This window comes from Eretmochelys imbricata, chromosome 19, assembly GCF_965152235.1.
Source record: "Eretmochelys imbricata isolate rEreImb1 chromosome 19, rEreImb1.hap1, whole genome shotgun sequence".
NCBI lineage: Eukaryota > Metazoa > Chordata > Testudines > Cheloniidae > Eretmochelys > Eretmochelys imbricata.
This window is the reverse complement of record NC_135590.1, coordinates 9801237-9816071: the sequence shown is the minus strand read 5'-3', so window position 1 is coordinate 9816071 and position 14835 is coordinate 9801237. Positions and strand designations below refer to the sequence as shown.

Here is a 14835-nt window from a genome sequence, read left to right as displayed (position 1 = left end):
GGAGCTACGCTCCATAAGAACAGAGTCTCCCCAACAGATGACAGCGCTTAGCTAGGAGGACGTTGTCTTTGCAATGGGCAGGCGGGAGGAACGTCTAATCTTGTCGTTCACTCTTCCTGCACGTCCATAAAGTGCCATGGACTTAACGGGGCCGAGAGCTTAGCAAGATTCAATGTGGGATCGGCTATTTATGTGGCTAGCCGTGCAAATGACAGCAAATGTTTTGGAAGAGATGGGCATACACCAATCTCTGAGTATTAGAGAACGGGGTTAGACAGAATGTGTGTGTTACTGTGGGGTTCTTCTTACACCTTTCTCGGAAACATCTGGTGCCATCACTGTCAGAGACAGGACCATGGGCTAGCTAGACCTCGGGTCTGATCCAGTCTGGCGATCCCTATGTAAAGAGATCCCTCTGCTGCCAAGAAATACTAGCAAAGGGACTCACCCGTCGACTTCCTCAGGAGTTTGCCGTGAATAAATGCTGAGTTTGGCCCAATATTAATGAAAATGTTTCCCTTCCTCTTGAGGAATCTACAGCTGGAACTCCCAGGAAGCCAGTCCTTTCCCAGGGGAGATAAGAGAACAGAGGAAAGGCAGCTCCACTCCTGCTTCCTCAGGGGGAGGGGAGTATCCTGGCTGGTTGGTTTCTGGCTCCTTTGTTTGCAGAGTTGCTGGCTTGGCTTGGCCCAGACACCCAGGTGACTCATCCTGAAAACTACGGGCACCAGGTAGGGCAGGCCAGGCTGGCTCTGTTCCACCCTCCCTCAGGAAATGCTGGTTGAATGTTTTCCAGCTGGTTTTTACAGGTGTCACTCAGCACCTTGGTTCTGGAACAACATGACTGGTCTGATGTTGGCTGGCTCCTAGGGCGACTGCTCCTCCAGTGGGAGGCAGGGATGTCTGATGGACCCCACTTGATTTCCACTGGGGCCCAGCCTGATGTACAAACTCTCACTGCCATAACAGGCTATGACCCAGGCTCTGGGGTGCGATCCATCCCTCAGAGCCGGAGGGGTTGGTGGGGGGAAGCCGCGGTAGCCTCTTACTACAGGCTCATTGGGGGCGGGGGGGGGCTGGGCTGATCTGAGGTTAGTTAATTAAAGGGGGAGGAACTCGGTTCGGGTTGTGATTTCTACAAGATGGTAGCTGCTCAGTGCAGGTGCAGTGCCGGTGAGTGAGAACAGAGCCAAAGCAGAGAGCTCTGGGCCTTGCCCAAGCACTGACAGCTTCTTGTGTCTCTTCTCTCCTCCCCTTGTAGCTCCCCCAGCTCCTCTGGGCCGTGCAGAGATTGCCCGGGGGCGGCAGGCGAGGAGGCCCAATCAGAGGGAGGCCGTGACGCTGGGACGGGCCTAGACGAGATGAAGAAGGTTGGCGGTAGCTCCCACGCCCATCACCCCAAGCCAGGAGAGTCCACCCGGAGCACCTGGTTCAGCTGGAAGAAAGCACCTGCTGATCAGCCCGAGGAAGAGGCCAAGCCCGGCTTCCGCAAGGTCTCTTTGCTGTCACGGAGGTTAGAGGCTGCCGCCAGCCCCTCCCGGGTGTCGATGCTGCTGGAGGCCTGGGAGAAGGGAACAATAGGCAGGGAATCTTCAGACTTGCCTTCTCCAACAGACGGCAGCTGCTCCCCATCTCCCGGCCTGCGGCAGGATTTCTCTGAACACACGCCCGTGTTCTCACAAATCTATTCTCCAGTTCAAAGGGAGACAAGGCCGACTGAAAGGGGAAAGCAGGCTGCTGATAGCACTGCACTCACTGAATCCCAGAGGGATGGCCACCTGCCCGGCGCTGTCAGCACCACTGCATCCACTGGACCCCCAAGAGAAAGCCACTTGCCCGGTGCAAATGGCATCACTACACTCATTGGGTCCCCAAAAGAAAGCCACATGCCCAGTGCAGGTGGTTTCACTACACCTGTTGGGTCCCCGAGAGAAAGCCACGGGCCCAGTGAAATTGGCACCAATACGCCCATTGGGTCCCCAAGAGAAAGCCACAAGCCCAGTGAAATTGGCACCAATACGCCCATTGGGTCCCCAGGAGAAAGCCACGGGCCCCGTGCTGTTGGCATCACTACTGTAACCAGTTCCCAAAAGCAATGGCACATCCCAAATGCTGGCAGCATTACTGTATTTAGATCCGAAAGGGAAATCCTCATGCTCAAAGCTGGAAGCACTGTTGAGTTTAGATCCGGAAGAGAAGTCACTGGGCCTAACGTGGAGAGCACCAGCGTAAGCGAATTCGCACGAGGGAGCAGGCAGTGTGCTGGTGGAAGCCTGATGGCCCTTGGTGAGGCTGCTGGTAGCTCTGCAGCTGGCTTGCAGGGAGAAAGCCGCATGACGCAAGCCGGCGGCGCCGATGTGACTGAATCCAAAGGAGACAGGGGCATGCTGGGCGCCTTTAGCACCAGCATAAATGCACCCCAGAGGCAGAACAGTCCCTTCGCTGTGAGCGGATCTGAAACCGACGGCAGCCTGCCAGGTCCGGACGGCGCGGCCTCAGCTGGGTCGGCAGTGGAAAGCGGCATGCCAAGCACTGCGGATGCCATGTTAGCTGCACCCGGGACAGAGAGCACGTCTAATGCTGCTGGCTCGCCTGGACATAGCGCCCAAGGAGACAGTGGCAATCCAGAGCCTTTAGCTGGCGTGCAGCTGTTGGCCTCCCAGGCTAAGGTCAGGGGTGAGGGGGATGAACCAGCATGGAGCTCCGAGGGATCTGCACAAGAGCCCAACGTTTCATCTGAAGAGACCAAGGCCTCCCCTGAAGCCTTGAGCCATGCCCAGCCAACGGGGAGTCCCCAGGAGACGGCAGAAGAGGACCCCGACCTGTCTGTGGACATGGAACTTTTGGTGGACACCCTCCGTAGCATGGAGCCCTCCGAAATCCGAAAGCCTCCCAAGATCTCCTGGCCATCGCGCTCTTCCTCGCGTGGAAAATACGTTACCCTGCCGCCCATTGACGAGCATCACATTGCTCCCAAGTCCCAGGTTCCCCTCCCGGAGGCCCTCAGCAAGCTCTTTGGTCGGACAGAACAGAAGCATCTGGAGGAGAATGGACCAAAATGGGAGAACGTGGATCCCGAGGAGGAGGAGGAGATAGAGAACCCGTATCTCAGTAAGGTTGATAAGCCACAGGCCGAAGAGGAGCCCAGGAAAGTTTACCCCTGGGAAAACATGTCAACTGAAATAGAGGAGAAGACGCTGTCCCTCCTGGGGAAGTTGAGGCAGCCCTCAGGGGACGAGAAGGCTTCCAGGAATCAAAGCATCCTTTTCAATGCTAACATCCTCAAAGGTGCCTCCCTGCTGACAGATCTCTGGGAGCAGAAGGCCATCCCCACGGAAGACAAGCCCTACTCCCGCTTGGACAGCAGCCTCCTCTACAGGCGGTACATCTCCTCCGTGACGCCCCCGCTCAAAGCTCTGGAGAAGGAGCGAGAAGGAAGGAGCTCACCCACGCCAATTGACCTGGCTCTGCTAAATGCCAGAGAGCAGAGCTGGATGCCACCCAATGGACCACAGTTGAAACCCTGTGAACAGCTGACCTCTGAGCCTTCCCCCGCTGGAGTCCAAGTCTCTCTGGACCCTCAGAAGGCACCAGGCATAGACAAAAGCACTGGCCAGATTCCTTTGCTCTTCATGGAAGCTGAGCAGAAAAATACTCCTCCCCTGTTGCTGGGTCACCCTGCAGCTGGGGTGAGTAAATCCACACTACGCAGTCAGGTGAGTCTCAACAGCTCTGAGCAGGAAGCCGGCTCAGCTTGTCCTCACCCGCGTCCCAATAATGCCATGCCCTTGAGTGCCTCGTCTGGTGGTAGGGGAATCAAAACTCACCGGGGGTTCTGCGCCCTAGAAACTCCCTCAGTCCCACTGTGCTGCTCTGACCCTGCAGCTTGTGCTCCACCGCTGATGGGGAAAAGCTACAAAGAAACTGATGGCACTGGTGGGACCTGCATTCCCAAAGCAGAGCGTTGATAATCATTGTGAACAGTGCCAATGACATCATCAATTATGGGTCAGCTCAGGAGGTCCTTACTCAGGCAAAACTCCCCGTGAGTAAGGACAGCAGGGTTTGGCCTTTGTAATATTTGTGATTGGTGTGAAGTTGGCCTTTGGAGGGAGGGGGGAAGCTTTGTGGTGTTGGTGGGGGTGGAGTTAGCTGACGTGAGCTGGGTGAGGGAGGGGCGAGGTTCCACTCTGGCAGACCCCAGGACCTGCACCCCTCTGGAGCCCTGGGGAGAACGCAGAGCAATGGGGAGAATGGGAGGCAGGGGTGCAGACACCCATCAGGATGAGGCTCTGAGGCGTAGGCAGGACTGACGCTGTCGTCATGACGCACACAGGGTCACCCAGCTGGGTATGAGCCACTCTGGGACGGACAGAAGGGCCGATTCTGATACCCCTTCCTCAAACTGTGCAGCACCTTGCTCCACGAGTAGCTCCATTGCCTTCTGCTCGTGGAGTAAGGTAAGTAATGGAATCTGGAGTGTCCCAGAGAGAGACTGGTACAGCAGCTGGTATAGGAGCAAGTGAGAGATGATCTGATATGATTGAATGATAGATCTGGAGAGCTGGATTATATTGGATGAGAGATCGATGGGAGTGTTTGGGATTAGGTAGATAGATTAGATAGATGGCTATGCACAGGGAATGCATACATAGGGACTAGATAGATGAGAATGGGGATGTTTAGATAGAGGGCTGTGTATAAGGGATAGACAGACAGAAGTCTATGGGGTTGGATAGACAGAGGGCTGTGTATAAGGGATAGACAGACAGAGGTGTATGGGGTTGGATAGACAGAGGGCTGTGTATAAGGGATAGACAGACAGAGGTGTATGGGGTTGGATAGATAGAGGGTTGTGTATAAAGGAAAAACAGACAGAGGTGTATGGGGTTGGATAGATGGAAAGCTCTGTATGAGAGAGAGAGCTAGCTAGCTGGATGTGTCTGAGGATAGCTAGAGAGACCGCCATGTAGGACAGGGGCTGGATAGCTGGAGAGAAGTGGGTGAGGTAACTGATGAACAGAGATGATGGGATGCCAGGTGTGTGGAAGGAAGGAATCTTGGGGCAGACGAGAGAAGACGAGATGGGACCGAGGGAGCCTTCTCGAAGTGCACGGCTCTTTCCAGAGGACGTGCCATTTGCTTCCGCTTCTTATCCTGTTATCCTTTTCTTTTTTTCCAGGAAGAGGCAAAGAACCCCCCCACGAAGCTCAACGGGAGACCTGGGAAGGTACTGATGCTGTAGGCAAGGCTGGGGTGGGGGCGTCGGCCCGGCGCAGGGGCAGGGCAGGCAGTTGAGGCTAGTGGTGGTGTCATTTCTCTCCAGATCATTCTGTTCTCCGAGTCGGGCTTCGCGGGCCAGAAGAGGGAGATCTGGGGCGATGTCGCTGACGCTACGTCCTGGGAGCTCTCCCACACCATCTCCATCCGGGTGGTCCGAGGGGGGTAAGCGTACCGCCGGCTGCTCTGCTACAGTAAGGTTGCCTGCAATGGCACGTGGCCCATCTGCGACTGCTAGTAGCAAACATCTCGAATGGCCAGAGATGGGATGCTAGATGGGGAGGGCTCTGAGTTACTACACAGAATTCTTTCCCAGGTGTCTGGCTGGTGGGGGGGTCGGGATCAAACTGGTTGCCGTCTTTGGGATCAAGAAGGAATTTTCTCCCAGATCAGATTGGCTGAGACCCCTGGGGGTTTTCACCTTCCTCTTCAGCATGGGCCATGGGTCGCTTGCTGGTTTGAACTCGAGTAACTGGTGGATTCTCAGTAACTTGAATCAACCTCTGAGGACTTCAGGAACTCGACCAGCGGCTAGGGACCTACTACAGGAATGGGTGGGGGAGGTTCTGTCATCTGCCATAAGCAGGTCAAACTAGATGATCCCGATGGTGCCCCCAGCCTTAGCATCTATGAGTCTGTGACCCGTAGGAAGCTGCCCAGCTCAGCTTGCATGAGAACCCCAATCCCCACATTCGGGCGACTCTCCAGCACTGGAGAGGGAGGTTAAGGCACTGAGCTGGGACTCAGGAGATGAGGGCTCCATTCCCGGCTCCGCCACTGGTTCCCAGTGAGGTCTTGGGCAAGAAATCTCTATGCCTTGTTTCACCAGTGCAGAGAATAATCCTTCCTGTCTCCTACCTTTGTCGGCTGGGTCTATTTAGATCGTGAGCTCCTTGGGGCAGGGAGCGCACAGCACTGAACATGTCTCGGCCCTAATCTTGGTGGTTAGAAACTAGTGCCCTGGTCACTGATAAAATGCCCTCGCAGCCAAAGACTAAATCCAGGGCTCTGGTCACTCTCTGGAAACCCCATGACGGGGGGGCTTTAAACAGTGGCTCAGCTTGGGCTTGCACTGATCCCTCTGATTATTATCCAGGTTCTACCATTCTGCTGGGAATTTAACAGTCTCTTGATTATCAGCTCACTGTTTAATCGGGTCTCCTTGGTTATTCCCCTGGTTTGCTCCCCGCTGTGTGTTGACCCCGGGTTACTGTCCAAGGCCCTGATGCTGCAAAGTCATCCTCATGGGTAAGACCCTTTATCCTACACAGAGACCCACTGACACCGCTGGGACACCACATGAGCACTAGGGTTCCCTTTGCCCAGTCGAGGTCCCAGTGGGCAGGCAAGCGGTGCTGGACTCCCAAGTCGGGCACAGGGTCAGAGGCTCTGCTGGCAGGCAGCACGGTTACCCTGCAGTGCTCTCGGTGCAAGACCCCCCTCCCATGCGCTTTGCTCCCTCCAGCTGGGTGATGTACGAGAAGCCGCGATTCCACGGGCGGAAGTGTGTGCTGGCCGAGGGGGATGTGGAGATCAATAATCCATGGACAGCCTATCGGAAAGACGGGGAGGTGCCTGAGAACGCGCCCTTCCGCATCGGCTCCTTCAAGAGGGTGGTGAGGGTAAGTGCGGGACCCCATTGAGGCTGCTCTCCGGGTGGGTTTGATCCTCTTGGAAAACGCTTCCCCTCCTCCAAAGCAATGGGATGTTCAGTAGAGTTGGGCCCAAACCGTAGACCCAACGCCCGTGAAGTTTGTGGCGCAGGCCCAGCAGAAGGGCATGCATGGCAGCTGGTGTGGGAGCAGAGTGCGAGGGAGGGCTATGCACTGGGGCAGTGCCAATGGAAGTGGAATGATGAGATCGTTGGCCATGGAAGCGTTTGTTGTAGGAGGTCAACATAGACAATGATGAGACCAATAATAAGAGTAACGTCAGAGATGGAGCCCTGGATTTTTTTACAAGGCAGATTCTTGGAATCTCTAGGGCTTTTGGGTCCATTTGGAAGAGAATCTAAAATGTCATCGAACTCCTTCTCCACGACCTGAGAAAAAGCCCTTGATGGAAGTTGATCTTAACTTGTCTTTTGGGATCTAAATTAGTGAAGCAGCTGGCATTTGATTGGAGGCTGGGATAGGTTTCCCTGGGGTGGTTCTTAGCACAAGCTCGGGGAGAGATGAAGGGTACTTTAGTCCCTGCTGGCTAGCAGGCTGCTGTCTCCTGTTGCAGGATTATCGGATCCCCGAGATCAGTTTGTTTACTGAGGAGAATGGAGAAGGCACAAAAGTGAGGTTCACGGATTCCTCAGAAGACACCCGGATCTGTGGCCAGCCCTTGAAGGCCTCTTCCATCATTGTCCACTCTGGCCTGTAAGACATGCGTACTGTGATGCTGGGATCTGGGGGTGGGGGTTCCTCTCTTCCTGCTTTGGCTTCCCAGTGCGACACAGGGAATCGCAGGGGAGACGTAAACCAGAGAAGGAGCCCGATCCAATGACCTTTGAAGTCAGTGGAAAGACTCACATTTTGTTCAGAGAGCAATGGGTCAGGCCCATGGCTTGTCCATATCTAATTGTTTTCTCGCTGTCCTCCAGGTGGCTGATTTACTCCAGACCCTTCTTTGATGACGACCCCTATGTTTTGGAACCTGGCGGGTATCCCAATTTAAAAGCCTGGGGTGCGAAGGACCCTTCCGTCTGCTCTATGCATCCTATTAAACTGGTGAGTGCTTGGCACTGGTGCCTCCCACCCTCCCATTGGGGGGTGCTACCAGCTAATCACTCTTTCCCTTCTCAGATAGAATGGTGCAAAAGTAGTGACTGGTTTCTCACAAAATGATAGACAGCCTTGTATCAGGATCAAGCATATCTTATAAGGGATGGCGACCACCGTTGGAATTTGAACCTCCCCTGACGGAGATGGTTTGTCCTGAGCTGCGTTTTTGGGAAAGGTGTCTGGGACCTAGTGAAATGGCCAGTGCACTGTGGAGACTGGAACGAAGCAGGAACACTCTGAATCCCCAGGGCTGCACATGGCAGGTGTCTCATCAAGCCAGAAGACAAGCTGAAGCTCACACACAGCCCCATCCTTCCTTACAAGACTATAAATCAGCCTGATTTGACTTCAGTAGCTTTTGAGCCCCAAGCCCTTAGCTTGTCTGGTTCGAGCCTTGCATCTGTGGCCTGCTTCACTCTCTTGCTCTCTGCCGGGCAATTCTCTGAGCTCTCATTCTGGTTTCCTCTTGTTTCAGGGCTGCCCTGCTGTAGAGAAACCTGGGGAGCCCAAGGTAAGAGAGGAAGGGACTTGCTGAGCCAGGGCCCTAAAACTGATCAGGTGAAAGGATCAGTTCCCAAAGGGAAGGGTGTCCAGAGTGCTCACAGCTGCTGCGGAACCAGCCACTCCCATCAGGAGGTGCTGTTGGGGATCACTCCAAGAGATGGGCTGAGGGACTGCTCACAACCCACTCCCAGCTGTTGCTAGGAGGAGTGACTATAGAGCATGGTGTCAGAAGACTGGCTGTGGCAGTGCTCCCGCAACTCCAGCCTCTTCCAGTAGGGGGCGCTGTAGGGAATGGGGCAGGAGCACTGGCTGTGGGGGAGTTCCCAGCTACTCCAGTCCCGACCTACCCCAGCAGGAGTCACTAGGTCTGGATCTGAGGTTCCACAATCGCCATGTGTTTCCTGTGTCTCTCCAGGCAGTGATCTATGAGAAGGCATGTTTCCAGGGCCACAGCTGCGAAGTGAACCGAGACATCTATGCTCTGAAGAAGCAGGAGAACAGCCAGGGCCCTGTGATGTCCACAATGGGGTCTCTGCGCATCCTGGGGGGCTGGTGAGTGTATGGAGGAACTGCAGAGACCAGAGGGTGAGATTGTCGTCATTGCAAAGTGCTCTGGTGGCCAAAGTCCAAGGTGAAGGAGACCGGGGTCTCCAAGCCCAGGAGCTGTTCTGGGTGAGGTGCCCCCATACACAAAGGGGAAAGGGGTGCCCCTAGCAATAGGAGAAGCATCTCAATAGCCTGGGGGTGAATGTGGGCCCAGAAGGTGCGTGACGGAACTGACTGCTTGTCTGTCTCCATTCCCTCAGCTGGGTTGGCTACGAGAAGGAGGGGTTCCGGGGCCACCAGTATCTGCTGGAGGAAGGCGAATACCATGACTGGAAGCAGTGGGGCGGCTACAACGACGAGCTGGTGTCCTTACGGCTGATCCGGACGGTGAGAGGAGCAAGCTGCGGGGCCGGCAGGGTGTTTGACAGCAGACGGCTGGATTGCCACCTCCTTTACCCACGCCAGCCTGGGCAGGGCCGGCTCTCCCACACTGCCCGCCCACATGCCTCAGCCGAAGTCAGAGTGCCAGGGGAGTTCAGCGCCTTTATCTATCCAGCCCTTGCCCTCTCTGAGACCACTGTCCAGAAGGGTGCCAAGCAGTGCCAGTAGCTTTTGTGCTGTGGACACCTGTCCCAGTGGGACTCAGAAGACCCACCAAACTCATTACACACACGGCAACAGCCGGTAACAACGGTTCAGGCTGGATTTGAACCAGTGACCTAGTGGTTATCCTACTCTCCATCACCTGCCGCATCCAGCACCACTAGGGACCCAGGTTGTGTTTGTGGAGGGAGCCTGCCGTGGCCCAGTGGCACCCACCGCCAAGCAGTGACACACCGAGGAGGGAGTCAGGCAGACAGACAGACTGAGAGAGGGTTCCCCTCTTCCCACAGGACTTCTCAGACCCGGCGCTGGTGCTCTTTGAGGCCAAGGACTTCCAGGATGGGCCCAGTGTGGAGCTAAGCGAAGCGCTGCCCGACGTGGAGCTGGCCAGCTATGGAATCACAACCCAGTCCATCCACGTGCTGAGTGGAGTGTGAGAGCCCTGGGGAAGGGCGGGGTGAGGCTGCACTGTGGGCTGAGGGTGCGGGGGCGGCGAGGACAGTGCTGTAACAGGGAACAAGGGAGACAGCTTCAATATAGAAGAGGGGAAAGGAGTTTAGGGTCTTGGCAAATCCAGTGCTGGGTAACTTAGTGACCAGCAGGAACATTTGTGCTAAGGACTGGGGTAGGAATCCACATGCTTCAGGGCTGATCACCACTGGGGTAAGGAAGTAATACTCCCCCACGTGCAACACTGCATGATTGGCAGGGTGCATTGAGAGCTGGATGGGTGTCTAAGTCACCCTGTTCCATTTCTCTGGCCAGGTGGGTGGCCTATGAGAACACGAACTTCTCAGGCGAGCAGTACATCCTGGAGAAAGGAGTGTATCGGAACTGCGAAGACTGGGGAGCCAGTGACGGCCGGATCTCCTCAGTGCAACCTGTCCTCCAGGTGAGGGAGCCCTGTGTCTCCCCATACACCTGCCCCCTGTGAGGGAGCCCACATCACCCCAATTGCCTGCCCCTCTGGGCAAAAGAGTCGCACCCTGCCTTGCCCTTGCCCTTGCCCTGTGGCCAAGGGGTGTTAAAAAAAGAAGTCCTTCAATCGGTGTTCTTTGGGCTTGATTCTCTGTTGCCATCTGCCTTCCTGCTGTACAGGGAGCGCCAGCCAGGGGAGATGGCCCCGGGGCAATACACCCAGCGCAGGGAGTATTGACCCTCCCGTGCTTGGTGTGGGGACAAAGTTGCTCCAAATCGGGGCCCTTTGCTCTGCAGCACACCATGGGAAGCCCCCTTGGGGCGTGAAGGGAACTGGAGTGGGGCATGTGCTCCTGGTGCAGGTGGTGGGAGATGTTAATGGGCGTTGCTGAGGCCCCATCTGAGTGCAGTGCTCACCGCTGTGGGGTATTAGCCCCTGGCGCAGGCGGGGTGAGACAGTAACAGGTGCGGCTTGTTTTCTTTCAGGTCGCGGAGCACAGTCTGCATATTGTCTCCAGGGTAAGAGGTGGGATCCTGTGGAGTGGGGTTGTAATTTGTCTCTCTCCTTTCTGCCAGGCCCATCCCCTGGGGTCTGGGTGCCTCTGGTAATGGGATGTCATTGGGAGCGGACGCTGGTTTGGTGGGGGTGTTAAGATCACTGTGGCCTCTGCCAGCTCGGTGCTGGGTTGGACGCACGAGCTTGAGCTGCTGGGGGATGCTGCCTCGCGAGGTGCCACGAGCTGCCTGCTGGAGAAGTCACATGTATCCCTCCCTGGGTCCCATCTCCATTAACACTCCCCCAGCCCCGACCCCGTGCCCTGCTGGCCCAGTTCATTCAGTTTCACTCCTGGGTTTCTCCAGATCCAGCTGTTCTCAGATCCCAATTACCTCGGTGATCACATCTCCTTTGAGGACGATCAGGTGTCCCTGCCGGAGGCCTTCACTCCCCAGTCCTGCAGGGTCCACGGAGGCAGGTAACGCGTCCATCAGGCCAGCCAGAGCTGCCGCACATGCTCTGAGCCACGCGCCATATTTACTAAGCAGGGGCTGCTGAGCTGGCGTTGAAATGCTGGCGGCCGCACGAACCTCCCAGAGCTCTGACGGAGTGATTGGGAACATGGGAGATCATGCCAGGAACCCCTAGGGGCTGTGCCCCAGCAGGCTCTTTGGGGAGTTGAAGAGCAGGGTCTTCAGTTCTGGATTTGTGGGGATGGGCCCTGTGTGTTTGGCAAGTGGGCTGGGAAGCACGTGAGCTCTTGAGGGTTGGGGTGGGGAGGATCTGGACAGGAGTTGCAGGGGACTGCCAGTTCCCAGGAGGAAGGACCTGGAGGCTGGTAGGTTCAGGAGGAAGGCAGGTGTCTTGCAGGTTTGATAGAGGCATGGCAGGGCTGTGTGCTGGGGAAGAGGTGGGGAGGAGGGGGTGAGGTTCCCTGCGTTTAGAGGGGGCTGCAGGGAGTTCCTCTCACTGGTACATAAGTGTGGAGGAGGGTTTGGGAAGAGCCCAGGGAGCCTGCACCCCAGTCCCCTGCCTGCCCCGAAGGCCCCTGGGGACAGAATCATTCCTGTGGGTGCATCTCACTTCCAGCTGGATTCTCTATGACGGCTGGGAGTTCAAGGGGGAACAGCACGTTCTATCGGACGGCGAGTATCCGACACTCACCGCCATGGGCTGCGTCTCGTCCACGGTCACCCGGTCGCTGAAGAAGGTCCCAATTGTAAGTATTTCAAATCCCAATGCTGCCTCCTCATCCCCCTTAGCAGTTTCTTGGCTTTGCCTGCGTATCGCCATGTGTATCCTCCCTGCCTGCCCCATCCTGCCCCTTCGCTGCTTCCATCCCTTTCCCCTTTCCCTGCAGTTTTTCTCGGAGCCCTCGATCTTCCTGCATGGGCTGGAGCGTTTTGAAGGGAAGGAGATAGAGCTGACCAGCGAAGTGCGGAGCCTGCAGGCCGAGGGCTTCAATAACCACGTGCTGTCTGTGCGCGTGAAAGGCGGGATGTAAGTGAACGAACTTCCCCCGGCATACACCAAGAATAGGGGCCAGCGACCTCCCAGGGGCCCCCTCTGACATCCAGAAATAGTGATCCATCTGGATAAACCAGGAAGAGTCCTCAGCAGTGACCTTCCGCCCACTGGGTGCGCATCCATCACAACCAGCAGTACCGTACCCCACAACACGTCCTGAGTACTGCTCAGTCGTGACCCACCTCGGATTTCCATCACCCCACAGCAATAGGGAACGGTAGCCACCTTTCTGTGATGCCTGACACGTACCCAGGGCAGTGACCGATAGTGATTCTCTTTGGACCCGTGTCACATAGAGGGAAGTATCCAGATGCTGAGGGAACCACTCCACACGACGCTCAGAGCCGCGGGGAAAGCCCTGCCTCCCTCCTGACGGCTGTGACCAGCTCCTGAGCCCTGGACAGTCAGACCCAACCTGTGCCAGAGCCCAGCCCACAGCTGACACTATGAGCCTGGTCACCGCTGCCCCAGGCCAGCCAGGCTGGGGAAGCCTCTCCCAGGTCTCCCCTTCACAATGTGCTGTGGGAGAGGACTCAGCACCCCCTCTGTGGCTCCTCCCCAGAGCCAGAACCCGCACAGACCCGTTCTGTTTGCTTCTCCCCATCTGACCCCACTGGGATGCCAGCCAATCAGACCGTCAGCTACGCAGGTGTGTTTTGGCTCCGCCCCCGTGCTGGCAGGAAGCCAGGCTGTGCAGCTTCCAGGCCCAAACAACAGGTTGACAAACACTCCCAGGTGGCTCAGCCCTGCCCCAGTTGTGGAAGAACATGAAGGTTGAAGAATAACTTGAAACGCACAAGCCTGGACATTTCCCCAGGTAACACCCTCTGGGTGTTAACTCAGAGCAGGCTGGCCTTGAATTAAAGGTGGGATGATATTTTCCTGGAGACCCCTTTTCAAACAAGCTTAGCTCCCAGAGGCCGGGTGCTGAGTGCAGATTTTGCTGCTGTCAATCCGTGCATTTAGTTATAGAAAAATAGCTCGTAACAGGGAAGTTGAGCTTCTTGCCCCAGGTCACACACCGATCTCGTAATTGGACCCAGGAGCCCTGATTTCTAATCCCCTCCTGTGACAGTTAGACCGTGCTCCCTCTAAGAGCTGGGGAGAAAAACCAAGAGTCCTGACTCCGAGTCCCTTGCTATCCACGCTGCTTCCCAATCGAGCATAGAGTTTGGTTGGGTCTCTAGGGCAGTGGTTCTCAAACTGTGGGTCGGGACCCCAAAGTGGGTCGCAACTCTGTTTTAATGGGGTCGCCAGGGCTGGCTTAGACTTGCTGGGGCCTGGGGCTGAAGCTGAAGCCTGAGCCCCACCGCCCAGGGCTGAAGCCTGAGCCCGAGGGCACCCTGGGTGTCAGGGCTCAGGATACAGGCTCCTTGCCCAGAGCTGAAGCCCTTGGGCTTCGACTTTGGCACCCCTGCTCGGGGTAGCAAGGCTCAGGCTTCGGCCCCCTCTCCTGGGGTGGTGCAGTCATTTCTGTTGTCAGAAGGGGATCGTGGTTCAATGAAGTTTGAGAACCCCTGCACTAGGGCGACACCCCTCCGGGCCTGTGCACTCTTTGGAGCATTCTTATGTCTTTGCTCCCTCTCCCCTCCCCCCAGATGGGTGCTGTGTGAACACAGCAACTTCCGAGGCCGCCAGTGGCTGCTGGACTCTACAGAGATCACCAACTGGCTGACCTACAGCGGGCTTCAGCACATAGGCTCCCTCTACCCCATCAGGCAGGTGAGTGCTGGGCACCAAACTTCCCTTACTGCTATATGTGCTGGAAGCAGGGGAAAACTGACAGGGAGTCCCCTGCTCTTTCCTAGCCCACCTTCTCAACGGGGGAGTAACAGAAGTGATGCTAACAGCCATGTGTCACCAGCACAACCCACCCTGTTCCTACTGAGCTGACAACTTTGCCAGAGGGCTGTTCCCTCTCTGTCTGGGCCAGGAGCCCAGGGGACTGAAAGCATGTGCTTAGATTACTGGGAGTGCATGAAGATGTCCTGGGATTTACTGGGACACAGTGGGAATTCAGTGGGGTTTGCTGGAGATTCCGAGTTACACTCCGTGGATAGAGCTGGTATAGGAAGGCTTGGCCAAGGGTACATTTACACTCGAGCTGGAGTAGACGGATGTGCACTAGTCTGAGGATTTGATCAGCTGGTGCTGAGGACATCTGGAGCTGCAAGAGGAAGGGACGGGGCA

General features: G+C 56.3%; 1 protein-coding gene across 1 annotated transcript in view; it reads left to right on the top strand.

Moving 5' to 3' along the window:
* CRYBG2 (crystallin beta-gamma domain containing 2) overlaps window positions 1–14835 on the top strand; it is a 32099-nt gene that overhangs the window by 15438 nt on the left and 1826 nt on the right. The window contains exons 4-19 of the mRNA XM_077838037.1: window positions 1262–3716; window positions 5183–5230; window positions 5327–5445; window positions 6746–6902; window positions 7507–7646; window positions 7871–7997; window positions 8527–8562; window positions 8971–9107; window positions 9362–9488; window positions 9995–10137; window positions 10470–10596; window positions 11109–11141; window positions 11484–11596; window positions 12208–12337; window positions 12479–12618; window positions 14244–14367. Coding sequence (XP_077694163.1) covers window positions 1262–3716; window positions 5183–5230; window positions 5327–5445; window positions 6746–6902; window positions 7507–7646; window positions 7871–7997; window positions 8527–8562; window positions 8971–9107; window positions 9362–9488; window positions 9995–10137; window positions 10470–10596; window positions 11109–11141; window positions 11484–11596; window positions 12208–12337; window positions 12479–12618; window positions 14244–14367 — 4156 coding nt within the window. The remainder of the gene's footprint in view (window positions 1–1261; window positions 3717–5182; window positions 5231–5326; window positions 5446–6745; window positions 6903–7506; window positions 7647–7870; window positions 7998–8526; window positions 8563–8970; window positions 9108–9361; window positions 9489–9994; window positions 10138–10469; window positions 10597–11108; window positions 11142–11483; window positions 11597–12207; window positions 12338–12478; window positions 12619–14243; window positions 14368–14835) is intronic.